The sequence below is a fragment of the Equus quagga genome, chromosome 1 (assembly GCF_021613505.1).
Source record: "Equus quagga isolate Etosha38 chromosome 1, UCLA_HA_Equagga_1.0, whole genome shotgun sequence".
Classification (NCBI taxonomy): Eukaryota; Metazoa; Chordata; class Mammalia; order Perissodactyla; family Equidae; genus Equus; species Equus quagga.
This window is the reverse complement of record NC_060267.1, coordinates 14,689,538-14,713,673: the sequence shown is the minus strand read 5'-3', so window position 1 is coordinate 14,713,673 and position 24,136 is coordinate 14,689,538. Positions and strand designations below refer to the sequence as shown.

At 47.1% G+C, this 24,136-nt stretch overlaps 1 protein-coding gene across 2 annotated transcripts; it reads right to left on the bottom strand.

Annotated features, from left to right (window-relative positions):
• Positions 1 to 2,901: 2,901 nt before the first annotated feature.
• On the bottom strand, positions 2,902 to 10,630 carry NFE2 (nuclear factor, erythroid 2). 2 transcript variants are annotated; one of them, XR_006891897.1, is made up of 4 exons: positions 10,401 to 10,630; positions 5,840 to 6,009; positions 3,594 to 4,659; positions 2,902 to 2,991 (listed from the first exon to the last, which is right to left on the bottom strand). XR_006891897.1 is itself a non-coding variant. In XM_046685092.1 (3 exons), the coding sequence occupies exons 2-3, from the start codon at positions 5,951 to 5,953 to the stop codon at positions 3,652 to 3,654; spliced, it is 1,122 nt and encodes a 373-aa protein (XP_046541048.1). In that variant the 5' UTR covers positions 5,954 to 6,009; positions 10,401 to 10,630; the 3' UTR covers positions 3,385 to 3,651. The 2 variants fall into 2 exon arrangements, 1 of the variants encoding a protein (XP_046541048.1); XM_046685092.1 differs by lacking the exon at positions 2,902 to 2,991 and having other exon boundaries at positions 3,385 to 4,659.
• Between the last annotated feature and the right edge of the window lie 13,506 nt (positions 10,631 to 24,136).

Sequence of the window (24,136 nt, the reverse complement as noted above, 5' to 3'; positions counted from 1 at the left end):
TTTTTTCTTGTGCTGTTTGTGATACTTGTGCTAAATAACTCGATACTGTGTTTTTTGCCATTTCAAGTTTGAGAGTGGGAAATAGAGGAGTTAATGACATACCAGGTGTCTAGTAAACCAGAATAATTGAGTCAAAATCCCTCCCCTTCACGCCTTACCAGTGCTTCCCTGGATCCTTTTAAATTTAAAGGAGCAAGCTGTTATGTAAGTGTATAGTCACTGCATCTTGAAGCTAGCAGTTTAAAGAAGAGTGGAACAATATCAATGCTTTAAACCAAAGCACAAGTTGAAATTGTAAATAGGAAGAGGGCTGGCCTCGTGGCCAAGTGGTCAAGTTCGCGCGCTCTGCAGCAGGCTGCCCAGTGTTTCATTGGTTTGAATCCTGGGTGTGGACATGGCACTGCTCATCCAACCACACTGAGGCAGCGTCCCACATGCCACAACTAGAAGGACCCACAACGAAGAATATACAGCTATGTGCTGGGGGGCTTTGGGGAGAAAAAGGAAAACAATAAAATCTTTTAAAAAAAATTGTAAATAGGAAGGATTGGGTTGTTGGAAGTGGTTCTTATACTGTGTGACTATAATAGATTATCCCATCAGCGTCTTGTTACTATAATAGATTATCCCATCAGCGTCGTGCTTTAGTGAAATCAGAAACTAGCTCTCACTGCAGGAGTAAATCTTCACCCAGTTAGAAGTAAGCTGTTTACGATTGTACCATTTGACCATGTCCTAGCTTCCCTGGCAAGGGAAAACCAAGTTGTAAAACCCAACAGCTGCCGTTGAGCTCAGGGTGTCTCTGGGAGGAGAGCTTATCTGTGCTTATATGTTATGCATAAGCATAGCATAAGAGCCACACTTATCTAGTAGGTTCTGGAGGGACATAGTGCATCTGGTGAACAAGTATTTATTGGCCAGCTATCTCAGGCTTCAGAAAGCTCAAGCCAGGGATGATAACATGAACTGAATATGGAAGGGAAGGAAGTCTTCTCATAGGTAATTGGCCTAAAAATTTGTTTAGAAGCAATAATTTAACCCTTTGGCAAATGCTTATGTTTTTCCCTAGTATTTTCAAGAATAGTTCATCTGGCCTCAGTTTTCAACCTAGCAAAACAGTCATCTTATTGCTGTGATTCTGATTTAAGAATCTCATTTGTTACTTGAAATTACTAGTTTGTTTCACACAACCATAGTTTGGAGGGATAGGAAACTCAAGCTACCAAGAGTTTGCTAAAAGCGTTCCTATTGAAGAAAAGCAGTTATGCATCTGTTACATTCTATGTACTTTGTTAACATTCTTTACATATACAAGATTATTAGTAATTTCTGTTTATTTTAGATGAGGAAATAGACAGAAGGAAGATAATTACCTCGTTGGAGTTCTTGCAACCTGTGGGTCGCATAACCCAGTTCACTCTCCAAAACCGTATTCCACGTTTTGCTTTAGGTAGGCACATAACCAAACAAGGTGTGTGTATGTGATGGTTGGTCCTCACTACAGTGTATCTCCGTAAGAGTAGGGCGTTGTCTTGTTCATTGTACCTCCAATGTCTAGAACGGTACCTTAAGCTTATTAGGTGCTCAGTAAATACTAGTTGAAGAAATTAATGTCTAAATTTGCCTCTGAATTTACCACCTTGGTAAATTAGAATGAAAAAATCTTCAGTGTCTGATGTCCCTTAGGTGAACTAATCAAGTTTCTCAATAGCTAACCCCAGGCTCTGCACTTTACAACTTGACCTCACATTTTCAGTTTTTTGAGAAATTGAAATTCACAAGTTGTCTAGATCTTCAGATCTATTAGGAATAGGAAGCTCTAAGTTGTTTTCATTCCCTATACCTAGGCTAGAGACGATGTTTTTCAGAATATATAGGCATAGAAGTTTCCACATCTCTTTTGATCACTTCTGTGTGCTTTTATGGCTCACAACTAGTGTCTATCAGAACTTGAAAATAAGGTTTCCCTGTTGGAATGGAACACGTAAAATTGAATAGAAGTGTATATAGAAGTAAAATACCCCAAAGAGGTAATTTGTGTAATTCAGTGACTGGGAAGGTTGGGAACCACCCAATTCCAAGCAGGAAGAGGAAGGTAATGGTGTCAGGGAGGTTTCACTGGACTTTGATGTGAAGGCTTCTGAAAAGCAATCATGTCTAGTTTCAAGAAAAAATATATATACTAATAAAGGCCCTAGATCTTCAAGGATCTAGAAAAGGAAAGCCCCAAAACATGAATTGGGTAGTGTCTGTTTGTCTGGTTTTTGGGTTTTTTTTTCAAAGATTGGCGCCTGAGCTAACAACTGTTGCCAATCTCTTTTTTTCCTACTTTTCCTCCCCAAATGCCCCCTGTACATAGTTGTATATTTTAGTTGTGGGTCCTTCTAGTTGTGGCATGAGGACACGGCCTCAGCGTGGCCTGACGAGCGGTACCATGTCCGCAGCCAGGATCCGAACCAGTGAAACCCTGGGCCACCGAAACGGAGCACACCAACTTAACCACTCGGCCACGGGGCTGGCCCTTGTTTTGTTTTTGAAGATTGGCACCTGAGCTAACATCTGTTGCCAATTTTTTTTTTTTAATTTATTTTTCTTCTCCCCAGAGTCTCCCAGTACATAGTTGTATATTCTAGTTGTAGGTCCTTCTGGCTGTGCTATATGTGACACAGCCTCAGCATGGCTTGATGAACAGTGCGGTGTCCACACCCAGGATCCGAACTGGCAAAACCCCAGGCCTCCAAAGCAGAGCGCGCAAACTCAACCAGTAGGCCACAGGGCCGCCCCCCTGGGAAGCGTCTCTCTTAACCAGGGAGATAGAAAATTTCACTGAAATGCATATTGTACTCCACTGTGGAGCTGGCTTTACCCAGACCAAGGTGTGAAATCCCCTGAAACTTTGTTGTCCAATCAAATTCTCTCATTCCAATCAAGAGCAGCTCACTCAGTCTTCTGAGAGAACTCTGGCACATCAGAACCCAGGCTGAGGGGGTCCTAGAGAAATAGGCAGAAGAGAGAAAAGGCCCATGGGCAATCCAGGCTTTTCTGTGCTCCAAAGATTGAGAAAGGAGAGGCCAACCCTCTGGGCCTTGCACATAGGATCTAGCCAGCTTTGGTAGCAATCCCAGCTCCATAAATAGGGGGCCACCAGAGAAGGTGGGGTTCCTCAGATCATCCATGGCCCCGGCTCTGAGAAGGAGTATGAAGATGGTGGATCACACTGCTCCAGCCCAAATGTCATGTGCACCTCTCTTACACAGAGCTGTAGGGGAAAGAAATGAGCTTGGCAGGATTCCCTCCCCAACAGCAAGCAGTCAGCTCTGAGGGGTGCTCAGCTTCATCACCCTCCCTTGAGAAGGAAGACACAGCGGAAGGTTATTTCTGTAGAGTGCTTTATATACCAAAGCTCAAACAAGAGGTGGACGTTGGAGACCTGGGAAGCTGAATCACAGAAGAGAGATTCCAGCCCTCCCCTCACATACTTCCCTCAAGGCAAGCCTCACAGAACACACTTTGGACCTTCCCAATGCCAGGTTTCCCACTGTCCCCTTCTGGTCTAGAGAACACAGCTCCTGGGCCTCAGGGTTGGGGAGTACCTTTATCACAAGGGAATGAAGGAAATCGCCATCACCAGTCCCACCCCTCTGGACCAGCTCAGTCTGTGGCCTCCACCTTCGGCCCCCGGGGCACCAGAAAGATGGCCCCATCGGCAGCCTGTTGCAGCACATACTCTTCAGGGGAGTAGTTGTTGCCTGCTTCATCCCGCAGGTGCTGGAAAATGTCCCGGTAGAGCTCCGTCAGCTGTTGGCGCATAACCTCCAGGGTTCGGTCGGCCTCCCCTCGGGCTCGGAGAAGCCGCTCCCGCTCACTGCCCAGCCGCTCCAGTTCCCGCTCCAGCTGCACGATGGTCTCCAGCTTTCTCTTGCGACAGTTCTGGGCGGCCACCTTGTTCTTGCCCCGCCTTCGGATGTCCCGGACTAGTGCCAGCTGGCTCTCTGTCAGCGGGTACCGTGCCAACAGCTCGTTAAAGTCATCTACCGGCAAGTTGACAATCTTGTCCGTAGGGAAGGGGATCTTCATGGCCAGGGCCCGACGTTCATCCCGACTCCCCGCCTCCCCCCTTGCAGTGGGCTTGGCCCGCACAGGGCCTGAAGAAGGCTCTAAGGCTAAGGGGGTCTCAGCAGGTGGCAAGGCATAGTTAGGGTGGGCCAAGGAGTTGGGCATGATCGAGTAGGGGTACTCCACTGGGTACATCTCTACATACTCGCCACGTCGCCGACCAACCTCTGTCCCCTCCAGCTCAAGAGATTCAGCGTCACTATAGTTGAGGGATAATCCTGAGTCAGATTCTGGGTCTTCTTGGGGCTTGGGTGGCCCCGCTGGCAGCCCAATGTCCAGGAGGGCCAAGGGGTCTGGGAGGGGCTCACTGAGCAGACCTGAGAGGGTCAGTGGCTTGGAGACTGGTATGGCCATGTTGCAATAGGAGTATGGGGGGTCTTGGACATGAGATGTAGGTGCTGGGAGCTCATAAGGTGGTGGAGGAAGCGGGAAGCCAGCATCCGGGTGGATTGAGCAGGGGCAGTAAGTTGAGGGTGGTGGGGGCCCAGGGTATGGGGCTGGGGCTGGGGGCTCGAATGATGGCTCAGTTGGAGCATTCAGGCCCTGCAAGAAAGACACAGAGAGGCTGAGGAGGAGAACCAGCTCTCTCAGGCCCAAGCTGGGGCCTTCTAAAAGACCCAGTGAGATAATAACAAAGGGAAGAGAAAGGTGTTAACAATCACTGACAGCTTCATATAAAGTTGCAATGCAGCTATTCCAAGAAGAAAGCAGCTTAAACAGGTATGGAAGTCTCTGAGGTCAGACTTCAGAAAGGACTATCTAATGTTGCAACAATTATGGAATCTCCTTCTCAGTAGAAATTCTTACTGGGTTGGGTTGAAATGGTTCGTGTTCCTTTATTTCCTTCAGGAAGACAAGGAGTGTTATCCAAGACGACCCCTGGGAACCCTTTGCTGCTGTGGTTATCTAGGGTCAAAGGGTCAAGTTCAGACTCTGGCCATGCCCTGGGTGCCCAGCAGAGGGAGCTGCTGTGTGGGAGGAGGGCTTAGGGCAGATCCTGAGGGCCCAGACATGGTGGCAGGGGAGAGAAAGGGGGCAGGCGCAGAGCCAGGTCTGGGGGCTAAGAGGCACCTTGGGGAGCTAGCACAAGTGCTACCCTCTACTCTTCAGTCCCTCTGTCCCTGCCCAGGTGCAGAGAGGAGGAGAGAACATGCTGGAAACAGGGCCCCCAACCCATGTCGGGAGCCACCCTGCTCCAGCCCAGCTGGGGACAAAGGCATCATTGTTAGACCAACAGACACCCCTTTGTCCAACTAGCAGGAGGAGAGGACCCCAGCATAGTCTGACCCCCCTTCCCGAGGCCCCTTACTGCTCTGCTACCTGGGGGAAAGGGGCCCAGCTACGGAGGGCAGGGGGAGGAAATGAAGGAAGAAGATGGACAGGATTGGAGGAGAGGGAGGTCAGAAAGGAAGAAGGTGAGCAAGGGAAGGTGGGGACGGGGAGGTGGGGTAGAGAGATGTAGGCAGAGTAGCCGCTGAGAGCTTACAGCCCAATCAGATCCTTCCTCCCCACCACTCCTCTCCCCTGCTCACCCACACCCCCAGTCCCTCAGCGTTCTGCTCATCCATTCAGATCTCCTTCCTACTCCAGCCCTTCCTTTTCCAGTGCCTGGAACATTTCCAACTTGAGACCCTGAGCCCTGCTTGTTCCAGCCCCCTGCCTCAGTCGCAGCCAGACTCTCTGCGTCTCTGTGCTTCCCTGCCCCTGCCCCAACCCAGCTCACCTGCAGCTCGGTGATGGACATGATCTCTTGCCAAGTCAGTTCCATCTCGCCCAGCTCTGGAGTGGGGAGCTGTGTCACCCTGTTCCTGCTCTGCTGGGGAGGACACGGGGGCATCCTACTGGGCCAGGGCCTGGTCCAGGGTCCCCCAAAGCCCAAACAGCCCCAGCAACCTGCGTGGAAGGAGAAATTGGGGTTAGGGCCTTTCCTGCTAGGGGTCAGCAATTTTGTCCTGCCCCCATGGAGAGGCCCCCTCCAACGTGACCTGAGAGAAAGAAGGACCTCATCGCCCGATTCCTGCTGGACTCATCAACCAACTCCTTAAACTAGAAATCATTTTTCTGCGGTGCAATCTCCACCTCACCTGCTGTGGCTGTAGTCAGCTCCTTTGGGAGCACAGGAGGTCTTTACCTTTTTTTCAGACAAGATGCCTTCTCTTTCTCCTACTTCTTACTCCCCAAAACTATATCACTGGCTGGAGGAGAAGTCATGTCTTCTGGGGTGGGTTTCCCATTTTCTGGGCAATATCAGGGACCACTCCTGCTTTCCTCTTCTGTCCTGTTCTAGGATCTGGGTCTTTTCTTTCCAAGATGACAGTGAGTGCTTGGGGATCCCCAAGGAGTGTGTTATGGGAAGAGCCAAGCAGACAGCCCCTCCCCTTCTCTAAGATATGGCCCAGGCCTGGTGGCTGATAGCAGCCCTGCCCTCTCCTATCCTGGCCCTGGGCTCCTCTGCCTGAACCAGATAAGAGGTTTATCAGCTGCAGGCAGCAGAAGAGGAATGGTCTCTGGAGACACTGGACCTCTACTCTGTGTCCCTGCAGGGTCATCTTGGCCATACCCCAATCCACACAGCCAGGAGTCTTCTTCCTCTAAGGTAATACAACAACCATAGCAAAGACTCATCAAGCAATGGTCAAGAACTGCACTGGTGTTTTCCAAGCATTAGTTTATGAGATTGATTTTCACAAAGATCCCATGAAGTCCATTCAGAAGTTGAGACCCAAGCTGGTAAATAGCAGGAGCAGGTCTGGAATCTATACTGGCTGACTCTACTAGCCTATACTGCCTTCCAGGTGCCTTCCAATCCCACTCCTGTGTCTCCATACTCCAAGCCTCTATTGGCCTACATCAGCCAATTCCTTCTGTGGAATCTCAGTCTCTTTTCTCTTTTTCTGGGGAGTATCTCTGTAGAGCCTTGAAGACATACTCCCCTCTAGCACCTTTTCTTCTGATCTGGGCTCTAGCCGCAGGTCAGCCACAAAGCAGCAGTGTGATGTTGGGCAAGCCATCACACTTCTCTGAGCCTCTGTTTCTTCATTCGTAAAACCAGGGAGTTGGACAAGTTGAACCCACAGGTCCGTTTCTGCTTGAACAGCTTAGCATTCTCAGCAAACTCTCGCCCCTGCTTTCATCTTCTCCTCTCTGGCAGTCCCTCTCCTCATCCTACCTCCCTACCTCCCTGACACCCAGCTCTCCTGCATCTGTTCACCCTGCCTCCAGCATGAGATTTCAAGTAGATTTGGCCAGGGCCTCCTGATCTCTTAGGGCCAGACACCACACCTCACCTCTGCCATATAAGTAAAGGTGGCCAGCTGAGAGTAGGAGAAACTTATGGAAGGACAGAAGACAGGACTGGATGACCTCAAATTGCATGACCTTAGATAATCACAAGGATGGCATATCACAGCTATTTAATATGGAATCCACTCTTTGACTTACCACAAAATTAGTGAGAATGCAAACTATCCTTTTGAAGGAGGATCTTCTCTAGCCCCTTCCCCCACCCCTTTGTCATACTGCTGTCCCCTGGGAGGGGTGTAGGCACAGGCCCTTGGGCAGTGGGCAGGGTGGGTGGGGTGTTTATGTCTGTCCAGGATGCCATTTCAACACCGGAACCCCACCCTCCCGCACCCAGGTTCTGGCGGAAATTGCCCAAAGGCAAAGTGAATGGAGAAGGGGTTTAGGGGGCAGGGACAATGACTCTTGCCTCATAGTCCTTCACACACGTACCCACCCTTTGTCCCTTTTTACTTGTTCCTGGATCTGACTCTTAGCTGCAGTACAAAGATCCTGCCCTAGGAGGCAGGAGACCAGGTTGTCTGGCCTTCCAGATTCATGACCTTGGGCGAATTGCTTCACATTCAGTCTCCTTCATTAAATGGAGATGGGCCTAGAGAACGTCCTTGCTGTGAGAGGCAGTAGATTACATCTGGCTCAAGCAGTCACAAACCTTACTGTGCACTACATTCCCCCGGGGGGCTTGTAAACACAGAATCCCGAAGGCCTCCCACTGCAGACCTACTGAATTGATTTCATAGGTGCAGGGACCCAGCATGCAGCATTTTAACAGGCACCCTGGTGTTTCCGATGCCAGAGGCCCACCCTGCCTTGAGAACTACTAAACTAGTCCAACCGTATGAATTCACAGGAAAGAACACAAAGCCAGATAGGAGCCTGGCAGTGCTCTCCAGGCTTCTCTTGGGTTCAAACCCTTGGCCCAGGCAAGGCTAGGTTCTTGGCTGCTCGTGTCTCTGAGACCAGATATCAGCCCCTTCTCATGAAGACCAGCAGCTCAATCTCTTCCTCATCTTGGACAGGGAAATGAGAATCCAAAAGGAGAGCAGGGGGAGACAGGAGGTTGGAGAAGGGGGAGTTGAGGAGAACTTCTGGATCAGCTCCAACCAGCTGTCTAGTGCAGTGGCAAGTTTGCACCAGGCCAAAGGGCAATACAGCCATGCATCGCTTAACAATGGGGATATGTTCTGAGAAATGCATTGTTAGGCGATTTTATCATTGTGTGAACATCATAAGAATGTACTAACACAAACCTAGGTGGTATAGCCTGCTGCACACCTAGGCTATGTGGCACTAATCTTATGGGACCACCATCATATATGTGGTCCACTTTTGACCAAAATGTCATTACACAGTGCGTGACTATAGCATGTTTTCCCCTAGACACTCAGAGATGGGTGGTGGTCTGTACACGAGGCATAGGCCCCTCTGTGTCTTAGGAGCCTATCTTCCTGATGATGGGCCAGGAGGCTGGCAGTCCATGGTATCAATCAGGGAGGAGGGTATAGCCAGAAATGGATCAAATAGAATATCACAGAGGGTGCAGAAACTAGAGAGATACTGGGAAAGCGGAGTGGACATCTGTGTTCCTCTTCTTTTATAATAAACAGTTCCCACTTTTCAGTTTAGTCCACACTTTGAGGTCACACAGCCATCTTACTCCCCAACGTTATGTATCAGGTAGGACTGGAATCATCTCCAGGGACTATAGTCTATCCTCTTTACTCTCATCCTGATAGGCCTATACAGAAAGATCTTGTCACAATCCCTGAGTACTCACAGAATGACATGGAGCTTTATGCTTAAGGATACAGGGTGAGGACCATTTAGGGAGGGATGCTGGGGAAAGGAAGGCATTTGGCCTCAACTGCTGCCCCAGGGCTCTAATAGCCTTGAGGAAGAGGGAAGTGGAGAGGGGGTTTGCCTCTGGGACACTGTTCCGAGGCTTATTAGACCACTCCACCTCTCCAAGTGTCAACAGAGGCAGTGAAAGGATGTGGAGGGATCAATGAAACTTGGGGTGTGGAGTGCCAGGTGAGCAACCTATTTAGAAAGATTAGGAAGAATCCCCAAAGAAGGAGGCACATAGAGGTGAGACAGAAACAAACAGAAAAGAGGAAAAAGGGAGGGGGAAGGAGGGAGAGAGAGAGAAAGAGAGAGATTTGACCGGAGCGAGATTCAGTCTCCTGGGGGCATACATGACTCAAACAGGTGTATGGGAACAAGAGAGAGAGGGACAAGTTTCTGCCATCCTGTCACTCGGTCCCAAGACCCCAAACTCCAGTCCTTTGGGGGCCAATGACTAGGGAATCCAAGCCCTAGCAGACCTGATGGCTCCCCTCTTCTCTTCCACTGCTTCCCAGCCCCTACCTTCCAAGCTGCCAAGATATCCAGTAGGAAGGAACTACACTGAGGGTGGGATGCCTTCCTCTCCCTTCCAGCCCCAGCTGATCTCTACAGCCGGGGCCCAGAGAAGAGAGGGGCAGAGGGAGGTAAGAACTGAGCACCCCCTACCTCCACCACCCATCCTGCTGCAACAACACTTCTCAGCCAGCCAAGCATTCAGTGCCTCCAATTCCTCAGCTTCCCCCAGACCTTCCCAGCTGGCTGGACAGGGCAGCATGAAGGAATGGAGTAGGGGAAAGGACAGTACTATACACCTGAGAGTCTACCATGTCCCCAGGGCAGCCAGCCTGCTGAAGTGTTACTCAGTGTCACTCCCCAGCCCCTCGAGGACCACACTCTCTGGTCCCCACCTATAGCCTTTCACCCCAAGACCCCAGAACGCTCAAGAAGCCATCTAGGTCTTCTCCCAGAGGAGTTCCCAGAGATGTCAAATTCCTAAACCAAAGGCACCCTGGGAAGGTCTGAGATCTGCTAGGAATGTGCGGAAAGTTGGTTATTTTCTCCCTCTACCTTCGCTTCCACGACCCCAGCCTGCCCCTGGATCCCACTGAGATCCCTCTCCCACCCCGCCCCTCAGGCACCTGTGGCAGGGTCCGAGCAGAGAGAGGAGAGAGATGAAGCTCCGGGTGCTGTCTCTGGGGAGGCTGGGCCTGGGCTGACACCTCCCGGGTGAGGATCCCTGCTACCTCTGAGAGCCGGGGAGGGCCGTGCCCCGCCCCCGGGCCATTGCTGAGCGCTGAGTGTGGAGGCTGGGCTGAGCGCGGAGCTCGGGGCGGCGCACCCGTCTCCTCTCTGAAGCCCTCGGCCTGAGTTCTCCGTCCTTCCTCTAACCCTCCCCTTTCCCCATGGCCCTCCTCTCCTCCTGCCCTTTCTGGCCAACAGAGGAAACTTGAGCCCGGTGTGGTTTCTGCCCACGCCCCGCCCCCACCTTGCTCCCGGCCAGCGGGGGCACACATGGCTCCGGGCCTCTCCCGGCCCTCCTTTGGAGCCCAGGAGTCCAGCCAGGTCTGCGTTTCTCCCGTGCTTATGATGAATTCCAACCTGATGGTCCACTCCAAAGTGACCTCTAAACTTCATACAAGTTGTAACCTCCTTCCCTCTGTCCCCTGACCCTCTTAGGGACAGGGAAACTGAGTCATGACAAGGTGGAGGGCAGCCGAAGAAAAGGACCAGGTGCCTGGCGTTCCGACTGTTTAGGCAGGTGGGCATTTAGGGGACCGCTTTTATCTAAGAAAAGCTGGATTCTGGGAAAGGGGTCGGGAGCTATTTTGGGGAGGAGGGGCAGCCGGCTGCTTTGATGTGTCCTTTCACCTGTCGCCTTCTCCCCTCCCCCGCAGCTTCAGATGTCCTAGGACAAAGGCCTCTTTCTTGGCCAGGTTTGTTGTCAGTGTGTGAGGGGAGTTGAGGTGGGGGGGGGGCACCCAGCAGGGACATTATTCACCTCCCTTAAAGGGGACCCCGGGTGCCCTCTGTCCTCCTTTCTTCCAGGCAAGGCACCCCAGCCACATGGCAGCCACATACCCTGGACAGACCAGGGCACGTGTGTAGGATATCAGGTCCATCCCCCAGCACCCACAACAGCTCTGTGTCAGGCCAATAATTACCACCAGAAGTCACTCATTCATCCCTTTGCCTCCAAAACACACACAACTCAAGTCCCAGGCCAAACAAATCTCTTTCCAGAGACCAGGAGAAAAGAGTCTTGCTTCCTCTTAGCTTTTATTTGCTTTCAGCTCTAAGGAAAGTCCTTCCTATGTCTAGCTTCAGTCCTTACAGCTGCATCTTATACTTTTTCTCTGTTTTTTCTTCTTACTGTGTTCAAGTTAAATTGGAAACAAAGACTGAGGAGGCAGACAGGTGCCCCCCTTAGGCAAGGCTGGCATTCAGCCAGCACTCTCTGATAAGATTGTGTTCACTGTTAAAATAATGAAAACCTTCAGTCCCTGTTGATAAAGAATAGCTGCTGGGAATTCTCAAAGTGTTCCCCACCACTACACCACTATATCAGCCACCCCAGTTCTCTCTCAGGACCCTCCACAACCCAGCAACACAACCAAGCAACTCAAGAGGGAAGCTGACACCGCTTCTCTGCAGCCTGTGTACGGGATTGATCAACGCCCATGCAGAACCCATGGCTAAATGTCTTGAATTTCATCTCTATCCCAGGAGGTCATGATTCTCCATGCATGATCAATGTAGGACAGGAGGTGACCCAAAGCTTCATCGCATGTTACATGTGGGTTCAGAATCTCTCAATGACCTGGGCATGAATCTGGGTCACATACATGGGCATTCACGTATAGCTCTCTCATTTGCATACTTATTTGGGCCCCTCAGAGGGGGATGAGGGGTAATGATAATCACACTTGTGGCTAAATTGTGATTAATTGTGATTAAATAATATCAGGTTACAGCTAGTGAACAAACATTTAGTGAATGAAAAACTACCAATTCAGGACACTGTTTGTGGCACTGCAGATATGCCAATGGATAACACAAGCCTCATCATTCATTCAGCAAATATCTATTGACTGTCTCCTATGTTTTACTTTCCAGGAAAACTAAGATGAATAAGACATGGTCTATGTCCTCATTCACAGTCTAGCTGGGGAATTACGTTAACAAAGGTCCATATAAAGTGCTATGGAGCTGAATTTCTGCCTGGTGAAATTCAGAGAAGGCACCATGGAGGAGGCAACAATGGAGCTGGGCTGTGGAGAATGACGAAGGGCTCACCAGGCAGAGAAGAGGAGAGGAGTATTCCAAGCAAAGGTGTGAAGGCACAGAGGCAAAGACACAGAGTAGTACTTTGGGTTTACTGGGTGGGGTGCAGGGGTAGGAAGTAGTAAAAGATAAGCCTGGGAAGTTTGACTGGAGCTAAGTTGTAAAGTGTTTTGAAAGTCAAGGTAGGGAGGTTGTATTTCATCCTGTAAGCAATAGGCATTCATAGAAGTGTTTGAAGCAGTTTACTACTTATTTAGGGGCACAGATGTGGTCACGTAGGGGGAGCTAAGTGAACAGGCAGCCTTCACTTAGGTGACTGGCCAGGCGGAGGTGTCTCTCCCATGTCACCCCCACTCCCCTCCTGTAGGAAGAGGACTTTACTGCGGTTCCCAGGCTGTGTCCTGCCTCCAGAAGACCCTTTACAGCCCTCAGGGGCGGGAAGGTTCCTTTAGCCCCCTCCTCACAGATTCCTCGTGTCCAGAGTCAACAGCCTTCTACCTTAAGTCTCCTTTGTTTGATGTACGATTAGCCGGGCATTAGGAGCCTGAACGGGTTGGACAGTGCCTGTGGCTTGGCAAGGCAGAATACCTACGATTTTCCTATCCCCAAGATTCTCCCACTTCAGCAAAGGTAGCAGAGACAGAATCTGGAGAAAAACCTGGCCACACAGATTACTGTCATACCATTCTCCATGCCGCTCACCCACCCCTGCAAGGCTGACTTGTTGCCACCCCTGCTCAATCCACCCTCACCCTCACCCTCACCCCAACGCGTGTGCACACCACCACCAGCATCAGGTCAAGCCACAAGCAATGTTGCCAAACACCCCACTAGGTTATGCAACCAGCTTCCCGAGTAGGGCGGGGCAGGTAGAGCTGGAACCAGGGGAGGGCCTGGGTCCCAGAGGGAGCTGGCTGCCTTGCCTGCCTGCTGGTCTGACCACAGTGGCCCCAAGGGGCGGGGGAAGGGCTGGCCCTTTATCAGTGCCCTGCAGGGTTGCACCCGACACCCCCTGGCTTCCTCTCTCAACAGACGGAAAGAGGAGGCAGCCACAGGGGACAAGGGGAGGGCTGGGTGTTATCCTAGGCAGCAGAGCCTGGCGGTTACCCCGGATGGCTGGGGGAGGTGGTGAAGGGGGTCTGGGACGAGGGAATAGTGAGGCCCCTCTTACTAAAGTGAGGGAGTGAGAAGATAGAAACTGAGGCCCAGATGGTGGAGCCAGACCTCCTAAGCCATCCATTGTTTTTTCCTTATGTTCTAGTTTGGGTAAGGATAGGATGAGATAAAAAAGTCTTAGAGGAGCTTCCTTTCCACAGATAAGAATTCTTAGAGGATTGACTCAGGAGTTGTGGGGACACTGAGCCCCACTCTCAGGCCAAAAAGGCTTGCGGCTTTCAAGAGTCCAGGGAGTTGGGTAAGACTGAGGTTCCCAGACCCTGGCATTTAAGAGTTATGCCCTGCTGGCAGAGCCCTACATTGAACCCAAGATGGACGAGGGCTGATAGATGAGTCCAGAATAGCCCAGAAGAAATAACCCCTGGGGTTTAATTCTAAATCTAAAGACAGAAGTAGTTTGCCTGGTGTATGGTAGAAGGAGGGAGGAGGACCAGATCTTGAATCTTGAGTCCCAGCATTTACTGGTTATGTGGCTTTGGACAATGCAACCTTTCTGAGCTTTGTTCCCTCACTTGAAAAATGGAGGTAATGATAATAATACTTCTTTAGCGGAGTTGTTGGGAAGATAAAATGAGATCAATAAGAAAGTGAGTCTGTTATTATTAGGAAATGGCAGCTTAGAAACTTAGAGGCAAGAGTGTCTCAGGGGCTTGAAGAACTGAGAACAGTCTATCTGGAAGCCAGACTCTGGTCGCGAGATGCTTGGGACACACCTGAGGCCAGAGAGCAGCCTGGTCCTGGGAGAGAACCAGGACGAGGATGCAGCAGTGTTGGGTCGGGGGGCAGGGGGTGGCCAGACTTCCAGGAACAAGCCATCAGGCATGGCTCTCCCACCTCAGGACCATTGGGCGGGGCAAGTTTTAGCCACACAGTGGGCAGAGTGCCAGCCTTATGAGCTTCAGTCACCTTCCAGGAACCCCAGAACCCCTACCCCCACCTCACCCTGTTGCAATCCTCTGCAGTGGGTGGAGCTGCCTAGGAAGTCCCACCCTCTGTTCCTTAGAGGATGGAAGGCTTGGTGCCTGACTATTTATTTCCTCCTTTTCACAGGCATCCTGCTCATTCCAGCCTCCTCCTTTTGCTCCTGCTGCTCCCCTCCATCAGAATGCTCTCCTTGACCCTTTCTACCAACCTGAGGCAGGATGGAGTGGAAGAGACATCTGGATTTGAGTCTCAGCTCAACAATTAGCAGTGTGGACTTGGGCAAATTATTTAACCTCTTTGAACCTCAGTTTCCTCTTGGTAAATGGGGAGAACAGAGCTTCCATCCCCAGTTGTTGTGAGGGATCAGATGAGACAATGTACATACAGTGCTTGTTATACAGACAGTACATTAATGTTGGTTCCCTTCTTCTGACCAACACTCCGCAGCCTAGCTCAGGTCCAGTTCCATCTCCACAACACTTTTGCCGGCTACCTCAGCCATACAAGTATTTCTCTTCTCTAACTCCTTTTGCAATTATTATATGTAATGGAAAATTAATAAAACCTCATTTAAATATTTTATTTTATAATTAAACCTTATGATTTTGTGTTTCATTATGTCATCCTGTAACAATGATTGGTGTAAACTATATTGTACATAACTTGTCTCAGGCACCACAGTATAACGGTTAAGAGCAAGAGTTTTAGAGTCAGAAATGCCTGCTCTCAAACCTTGGCTCTGACAGTCACTTTGAGATCTCAAGTAAATTCTTTAATCTCTCTGAACCTAATTTTTCTCATCTGTAATTTGGGGATAATAAAAATATTTATCTTACACGTTATTGTACAAGTAACTGAGTGAAACACTGAGTATGGGAGCCCACCCGGTGGTGCAGTGGTTAAGTGTGCACGTTATGCTTCGGTGGCCCAGGGGTCACCAGTTTGGGTCCCGGGTGTGGACTTGGCACCGCTTGTCAACCCATGCTTTGGCAGGTATCCCACATATAAAATAGAGGAAGATGGGCACGGATGTTAGCTCAGGGCCAGTATTCCTCAGCAAGAAGAAGAAGATTGACAGCAGATGTTAGCTCAGGGCTGATCTTCCTCAAAAAAAAAAAAAGAAAGAAAGAAAGAAAAGAAAAAAAGGAAAAACTGAGTATGTATGTTTAATTCAGTGATTCAGTGCCTGGGATATAGTAAACACTATTAAATGGCATACCTATGGTACATCTAATATTATTATTAAGTAATTAAATATTAAATAAGTTAAATTATTGTTAGTTAACTAATAGATAAATTTCTATCTATTCTTGAGAAGGATTGCATTTTATTTTTGTCTTTTTTTGTATGTACCTCAAGGTGTTTAGTTCTGAGTACAAGATACTGTCACTCATTCAACAAATATTTATAGTGTATTTAGCGAATTGCTAAATTTAGAGGATACCAAGATGATTAAGGTGTGATCCTTGCCTTTGGGTGCTCACAGTCTAATGGTAAACTATATTGCATATATTATACGTGCAGGCACATGTATAAACAGATAAATGGATGTGGCCAGTGATGTGAGAATAAATAAATTAAATTTTTTTGGAACAAAGAAAAAGGAGCAACTAACTGTCTCAGGGAAGGCCTCAGAGAGGAGGTAACCTTTCAACTAGTCTTGAAAGATGGAAGAATCTGAATTTTCAAGGGAGAAAAATGGGGCACTGCATTCCAGGCAGAGGAAACGATATATGTAAATGCACAGTTGTTGGGGAAACATCTATAAAGGTTTGATCAGTTATAGTGTATGGGAGTCCGATGGTTAGAAAAGGAAGTGTGGGTGGAGGGGAAGCTTCCTGCAGATTCCTGGGACAGCAGGGAAGGTCATGGTGACCAGACCACTCCCTGCCAGGAGTCTAGCTGCCTATCAAAGTTCCCAGATAGCCCTCTCCCTCCAAGCACTCAGGGGCAGGTGGGCTGACCTGTCCTGGGGAAACTTAGAGGGCTTGACTGAGTTGTTTCCAGTCTCTAGGAGTGACCATCTTGGCCAAAACTAACAAGGAGGGAGCCTGCAGGGGTTCTTTTCACCGTGGTGAGCCTGGGCCCCTTTGATTCTCCAAGTCTCACGCACCGCACATCAGAGATGCAGGATGAAGGGTGTCTTAATTTCCCCTGTGCCTCTGGCCCCCTTCCCAAATTCTCTGGTGTTTAAAGCTTGTCCCAAGAAGGCTGTCCACACCAGGGCCTCACACTCTCCCTGTCAGCAGTTCTTGTCTGTGTTCCCTCTGGTTGCAGCTGAAATCATGCTCACAACCTGAGTGCTGCTGCCTCTGGCAACGTTTTCCCCAAAGAGACCTCTCTCCAGAGAAGGAGACACCCACGAGAAGGAGACATAGGGCTCCTGGCCTCATCTTCCCCCAACTATCAGCTTTCATTTTCCAGAATGAAGAGACAGAGAAAGAGAGGCAGAGGTCCATACTGAGGATTGGTGGAGAGCCAGCAGCTCAGTCACCCAGACAGAAGTCAAAAGCAGACTACATTGCTTCTTTTTCTCTGGTGGGAGAAGAGGTAGCAAGAAGAAATAAGGGAAAACCAAGAGTTGGAAAGGAAAAGAAAGCTGGAACAATTCAATCCTGATAAAATCCTCGGAAATGTCCAAGCACCTCACCCTCTGTTTGCTATTCTGTGCATTTCCTTCTCCTTCTCTAACACCCCTCCTGCCTCCTAACATCCCCCTCCCTCAAGGACCTCTAAACCATCGGTACTATGTTTTTATTTTATTTTTTAAATAATCCATTTACTCCCCGTTATATCCAGAACTATGAATTTACAGACACTGTTAACCTCCTTGCCCCTCTTCCTCTCTATTGAAATTTTCTGGGGAAAAAAACCCCGATTCTGGTTAAATCCAACAACTTAGCTTTTCCATGTCTAGACCCAGGCAGCTAAATTTTGATGGAGAAAATATCAGAATCTTGCTGACTGGATCACTTTAAAGATTTTATTTTTTTCCTTTTTCTCCCCAAAGCCCCCCGGTACATAGCTATGTATTTTTAGTTGTGGGTCCATCTAGTTGTGGCATGTGGGACGCTGCTTCAGCATGGCCTGACAAGCGGCGCCATGTCCGCACTCAGGATGTGAACTGGCGACACCCTGGGCCACTGAAGCGGAGCGTGTGAACTCAACCACTCGGCCACGGAGACGGCCTTGCAGACTGGTATCACTTTAAATTTATGTCCCCAAATCTGAATACTGCCCAATAATTCTATATTTCCCTGGTAAATTCTCTTTTCTACTCTGCTCGATAACTGTTTCACACCTTCTCTCTTCTGAAATCTCCAGTACTCCCTCCACTTCCCTCTCAGCAGATGACCTTGCCTCATATTTCATTGATAAAATAGATGCAATTAGATGAGACTGCCTTATTTTTCCAATGCCAAATCCAGCAGCTTACTTGCATCTATTCCCATGTACTTGGCCTTCTACCTTATTAAGCTGAAGGAAGTACCCCTGTTCCTAACTAAAGCCATCCCCTCTCAGCTCTGTGAAGAGATGAGAAATTAGATTTTCTGAGTACACAGCTAACATTCAACTCTGTACCACAGCGGGGCTGACTATGTGGATTCAATCCTGGGGAAGAGTGAGAGAACAATTCAGAGGGAGGGCTGAATTGCAAGGTGGCAGTCTTAAGAGTTCACCCCCGTGGCACTTCCAGCCCATCCCCTTGGATGAAAGCAGTAGCTATATAAGCCCAAGAAGCTTCCTTTTTGTGGTCTTAAGTTTCATCACAGTCCTGTGTTGGGGAGATGTGTCCTACACCTCAGAGATGAAGCCAGACTGCTGTTAGGTCAAAAAGATACTCCCTTCTTCTGTTGTCTTCCCAAGACCTGCTTCATTCCAAGGAGTGCCCCACTGAGCACCCAAGACTTGAGGTGTCCTCACCAGTCATCTTGCAGAGGGGATGAGCCACATCTCCAGATCAACAGCTGTGGCCGCCAACACTGCTGTCTGTGATTACCTCTTTTTGCGCTGTTTCTCATTCTGCAAGTGGCTGGAGTAGAAGCAATGTATGATGGCTTTAGCAAGACGCAGAGCAGGCCCTTGGCTGGGAGTCAGAGTGCTCAGCACCTAGTCCAGCTGAACTGTGTGTGGCCCTGGGCAACTTGAATCACTTTTCTGAGTCTCTGGTTTCACTCTAAAATGGAAAAACAAAATAACAAAAAACTCCTCTCACTATCTCTCTAAGTACATGAAATAAGGCTCCTTTCACACCTGGGCTGATGTTAGAGTGACAGAAGATTAACGTTGTTAATTTTTCTTTGGATCCGAGGCTCACTTTGAAGGTGCAGAAGTTGATTTCAGTCAATTAATTCATCTTGGGAGAACTCACCCATGCTGACCAAACTTAAAAGAGCATGATATATAAGCGACATGATTGATTTACGTTGTTCTCCATAAAACTTACAGTGGCCAAGACAGTCCTATTGGCTGATCAAAATAGTTGACGACTTTTGGAAGACAAATATTATAATTAGAAGGGTGCTTAGTGAACAAGTGGAATTAGTTGGAAAATTTTAATGGCTAATAGAACTGCATCCATCTCCTTTAAAAATATGTAAGATATCACTTGTGTCAGCCAAACAGGGAATCCTCTTTCCTAAATGTCACTGGAGGAATATTGACAACATTTCCTTTTGTTTTTTGGTTGGGGAGGGGGGATTCTATCTCCCCCTTCTGTGAAGACCAGGTACCATTCAATTGATTGGGTTTCAGCTCCAGCCAAGTTAATATAATTGATTCAGCTTATGTTCACTTCAGCCATTTTATTATAATGGATTGGGTTAGAGTTTGATTGTGTTAGGGCTCCAGCCATTTTACTTTAAGTGATTAGGCTGCTAGAGCTTTAGATATTTTGATAGAATTATGCTTTCCTGAAACTACACCAGGTCATTTGCTACTTCTACATGTGGGTGATCTCATCCATTACTCTCTGACTTTTCCTAATTTCACCTGTGGCACGCAATCTTTGGGGGGGCATTTTCCTGTGACTATTTTGTGGTCACTGCAACCTGAAGAACTGCCATGGCTTCCTAGTTGGTCTTTCTGCCTTTCATCTCTCCTCCAATCCTTCCTACACACACAGTTGTCAAATTAATAATATTAAAATGTCTTCCACACAAACTACAAAACAGGAGGAAATACCTGCAACTCCTATATCTGATAAGGGTCTAGCGTGCAGAATATATAAAGAACTCTTAGAGCTCAACAACAAAAAGACAACCAACCCAGTAAAAAAATGGGTAAATTACTTGAATAGATATTTCTCCAAAGAAGACACACGAATGGCCAACAAGCATATGAAAAGATGCTCAAATCATTAGTCGCTAGGGAAATGCAAACCAAAACCACAATGAAACACTTCACACCAACTAGGATGGCTGTGGGAAAAAAAAAAAAAAGGAAAATAAGAAGTGTTAGTGAAGATGTGGAGAAATTAGAATCTTCATATCTTGCTGCTGGGAATGTAAAATGGTACAGCTGCTGTGGAAAATAGGCTGGTGGTACCTCAAAGAATTAAACATAGAATTACCATATGACCCAGCAATTCTGCTCCTACGTGTATGTCCAAAAGAACTGAAAACAGGTACTCAAATATTTGTTACATGAATGTTCATAGCAGCAATATTCACGATAGCCAGAAGGTAGAAACAATTCAAACGTGTCCATCAATTGAATGGATAAACAAAACAGGGTAAACTGAGCCATTGAAAATTATATGGCCACGAAAAGGAATGAAATACTGATACATGCTGAAAAATGGGTGCACCTTGAAAACATTCTGCTAAGTGAAAGAAGCCAGATGCAAAAGGTCACCTATTGTATGATTCCATTTATTTGAAATATCCATAGAGACAGAAAGCAAATTGGTGGTTTCCAGGGGCTGGAGGAGGGGGAAATTGGGAGTGGCTGTTTTACGGGTACCAGGTTTTCTTTGGTAGTGATGAAAATGTTTTGGAACTAGAAAGATGTGGTGGTTGCACAACATTATGAAGGTACTTAATGCCACTGAATTGTATACTTTAAAACGGTTAATTTTTTGTTATATGAATTTTGCTTCAATTAAAGAAATGCTTTCATAATCTCATGTCTCTGCTCAGAAGTGTTCAACGGTACCCAATTATTTATAAGATAATAAACAACAACAGTAGAGCATTTAACAGTTTACACACATTTTTGGCCATATTATCTCACTTAATCCTCACTTTATCCCCATTTTGTTACTCACTTTTTGTTTATTAGTTTTTAAACATAAACACATGCATGTTGTAACAAAGTCAAACAATACCAACACATATAAAGAAAAACTTTAATAATCCACTTTTTCCATCTCCTCTTCTAGGGTAATATATATTAATACTTTTCTTCCACATTTTCCTCTATGTTCTATTTGCCTGGAATGCTCGTCCCCCAAATATCCACATGAGTCATTCCCCTGCTCCTTTCAGGTCTTTATCAGATGTCCACTTCTGACCACCCTATTGAACTTCCTCCCTGTCCCACAGTTCTCCCCAGTGTAAATCGTACCACTCTAAATTGTGCAACAGGGGCTGGCTCCATGGCCGAGTGGTTAAGTTCGCGCACTCCGCTGCAGGCGGCCCAGTGTTTCGTTGGTTCAAATCCTGGGCACGGACATGGCACTGCTCATCAAACCATGCTGAGGCAGCATCCCACATGCCACAACTAGAAGGACCCACAACGAAGAATATACAACTGTGTACTGGGGGGCTTTGGGGAGAAAAAGGAAAAAAATAAAATCTTAAAAAAAAATAAATTGTGCAACAGAGTGGAATTTCTCCCTGGCTTCCTTTTCAGTTTTAATTTCCTCCACACACTTATCACCTACCCTCCTAGATAGTTTCCCTATTTCTCTGGTTATTGTCTGCTTCTGCTCCCCAACTAGAATACAAGTTCCATGAGGACAGGGACGCTTGTCTGTTTGGTTCATTGTTATACACCCAGTGCTAGAGTGAGTGGCTGGCCCATGGCTGGCATCCAATAAATATTTGTTGAATGATGAATAGAATAGAAACATTTACAAACATTTACAAACATTTGCAAACATTCATGATTAGAGTCTTACTTTTTTAATGAAAAAATGCGGAATCGTATCACATAAATTCCTCTGCAACATACTTTATTTCATTTAACATGCCATTACCATTTCTCCAGGTTAATGCATATGGCTCTAACATTCCTTTTTATTAGTTTCATATTACTCCACAGTCTGGATGTACAACAATTTGTACAACTATTCCTCTATTGATAGACAATACTGTTATTTTTTGCCATTGTAAACAATGTTGCAGTAAGCATTCTTATATATGTATCATTATGTACTGAGTTGTGTTTTTATTTTCTAGGAGGGGATGTGCCCATGTTTAATTTTACAGGACATTGCTCTAACACTTTCCAAGAGAGTGTAACAGTTCCAACTCCCACAGTCATCTGGTCCCACTACAGCAGCATTCGAGGCATTTCACAATCTGGCCACAAAGTACCTTTCCAGTTTTATCTCCATCCTCTTCCCTATTTCCTTATTTAAATCCTCTGTCCTATGAAATCAATCCCTCAAAGATTTCTTACACAACTGTGAAGACATTATGCTAAGTGAAATAAGCCGGACACAAAAGGACAACTATTATATGATTTCACTTCTATAGGGTACTAGTATAGTTAAATTCACAGAGACAGAAAGTGAAATAGTCGTTACCAAAGTCTAGGGGGGAGGGGAGAGTGGTGAGTTATTGTTTAATGGGGACAGTTTCAGTTCGGGATGATGAAAAAGCTCTGGAGATGGATAGTGGTGATGATTGCACAACAACGTGAACATGCTTAATGCCACTGAACTGCACACCTAAAAATGGTTAAAATGGTAAATTTTATGTTATGTATAAAAAAATATTTTTATTTATTTTAAAATTTAAAAAGTTTAAAAAAAAAAACGGTTCCTTACACATCCCAACCTCCATACCTTTATTCATCTCAAACTCTACCCGTCATTCCATCACTGCATGAATGAATCAAGGCCTAAATCAACAGCCTCTCTTCTCCCAGACCTCGACCTTCCCTGCTCCAATCCTCAGGGATCACTCCCTTCTCAATATCTGTACCTCTTATTTGACATTTAATCCTAAACTGCCCTTTGACACTGCTCATTCATCTTCATATCTTGTGCTTTTACAAATATTCATTCCATTCAGTAAATAGTTACTGTTTGAGAGTTTACTGTTTGAGGGCTAGGTGTTGAGGAAATAAAATGAATGGGACGAAGCACTGCCTCAGAGAGCAAGTCTGGCAAGTTAGATTGATGTGTTACAACATGATTATGACCTGAGACAACAACGGCAAAAGCAGAAAGTGTCCAGCTCCACCTGGGGACGGCAGAGAAGGCTTCATGGGGAGAAGATGTTGATTTTGTTCTTTAAAAAATAGGTTATTTATTATCACCTTTTAAAATAGCACCCACACATTTTAGAACGCCTGGAAAAATATGGAAACATTGAAAAAAGTCCTAGTACTTCAAAACAGCCACCGGTTACATTTTGGTGTATTTCCTTTCAGTCTTTTCCTCCACTCATTTTTAATAAATTGTTTGTAACCATATATACATGGTTTTATATTATGTGTGTATATACATATATAGAGAGAGAGAGAGCGCGAGCGAGAGGGAACATATGCATTTTACATTTGATTGGTTCTTAAAGTTTTCCAGGTGAAGGGAAGATGGAAACAAAAGGTGCAGGAATGATCACAGAACTTTAATGCTAGGTAGGGCCTTAGAAAGCCCTGGTCTGGAGCCGGCCTGGTGGTACAGTGGTTAAATGCGCACGTTCTGCTTTGGTGGACCTGGGGTTCACTGGTTTGGATCCCGGGTGCAGACACAGCACTGCTTGGCAAGCCACGCTGTTGTAGGCATCCCACATATAAAGTAGAGGAAGAGGGGCACGGATGTTAGCTCAGGGCCAGTCTTCCTCAGCAAAAAGAGGAGGATTGGCAGCAGATGTTAGCTCAGGGCTAATCTTCCTCAAAAAAAGAAAAAAAAAAAGGAAACAAACAAACAAACAAACAAAAAGAAAGCTCTGGTCTGAGCCTCTTCATTTTCCAGGAGTGGCAGCTGTAGTCCAGAGAGGTACAAGGATTTGCCAGAAGTCTCCCACCTATTAAGGCAAAGTCATGACAAGAACTAATGTCTCCAATCCAGCCAGTTGTCTTCTCCCTACAGTATAGTTACTCAATAAGCTGGAGAGCTAAGAATCGGCCATTTTCTGGAACAATGTCTGACTGTTAAAATTTGTCAGTTACTCCACAATCAAAGAAAGAGGAGTCCACCCCCACCCCCACCCTTGCAACCAACCACATCACACACTTTTCCTCCTCATGGTCCCTCTAGAACATCTGGCTCTGGTGTAGGGTACTTCAGGTAGGACTGGGATGCAAGAGAGGCTGTACC

Bases quoted from the DNA above. Each gene is read 5' to 3' on its own strand.
- NFE2 (XM_046685092.1), bottom strand. From the start codon at position 5,953: ATGCCCCCGTGTCCTCCCCAGCAGAGCAGGAACAGGGTGACACAGCTC. The intron at 4,660-5,839 runs GTGAGCTGGGTT...TCTTTCTTGCAG, and splicing joins TGTCCATCACCGAGCTGCAG to GGCCTGAATGCTCCAACTGA.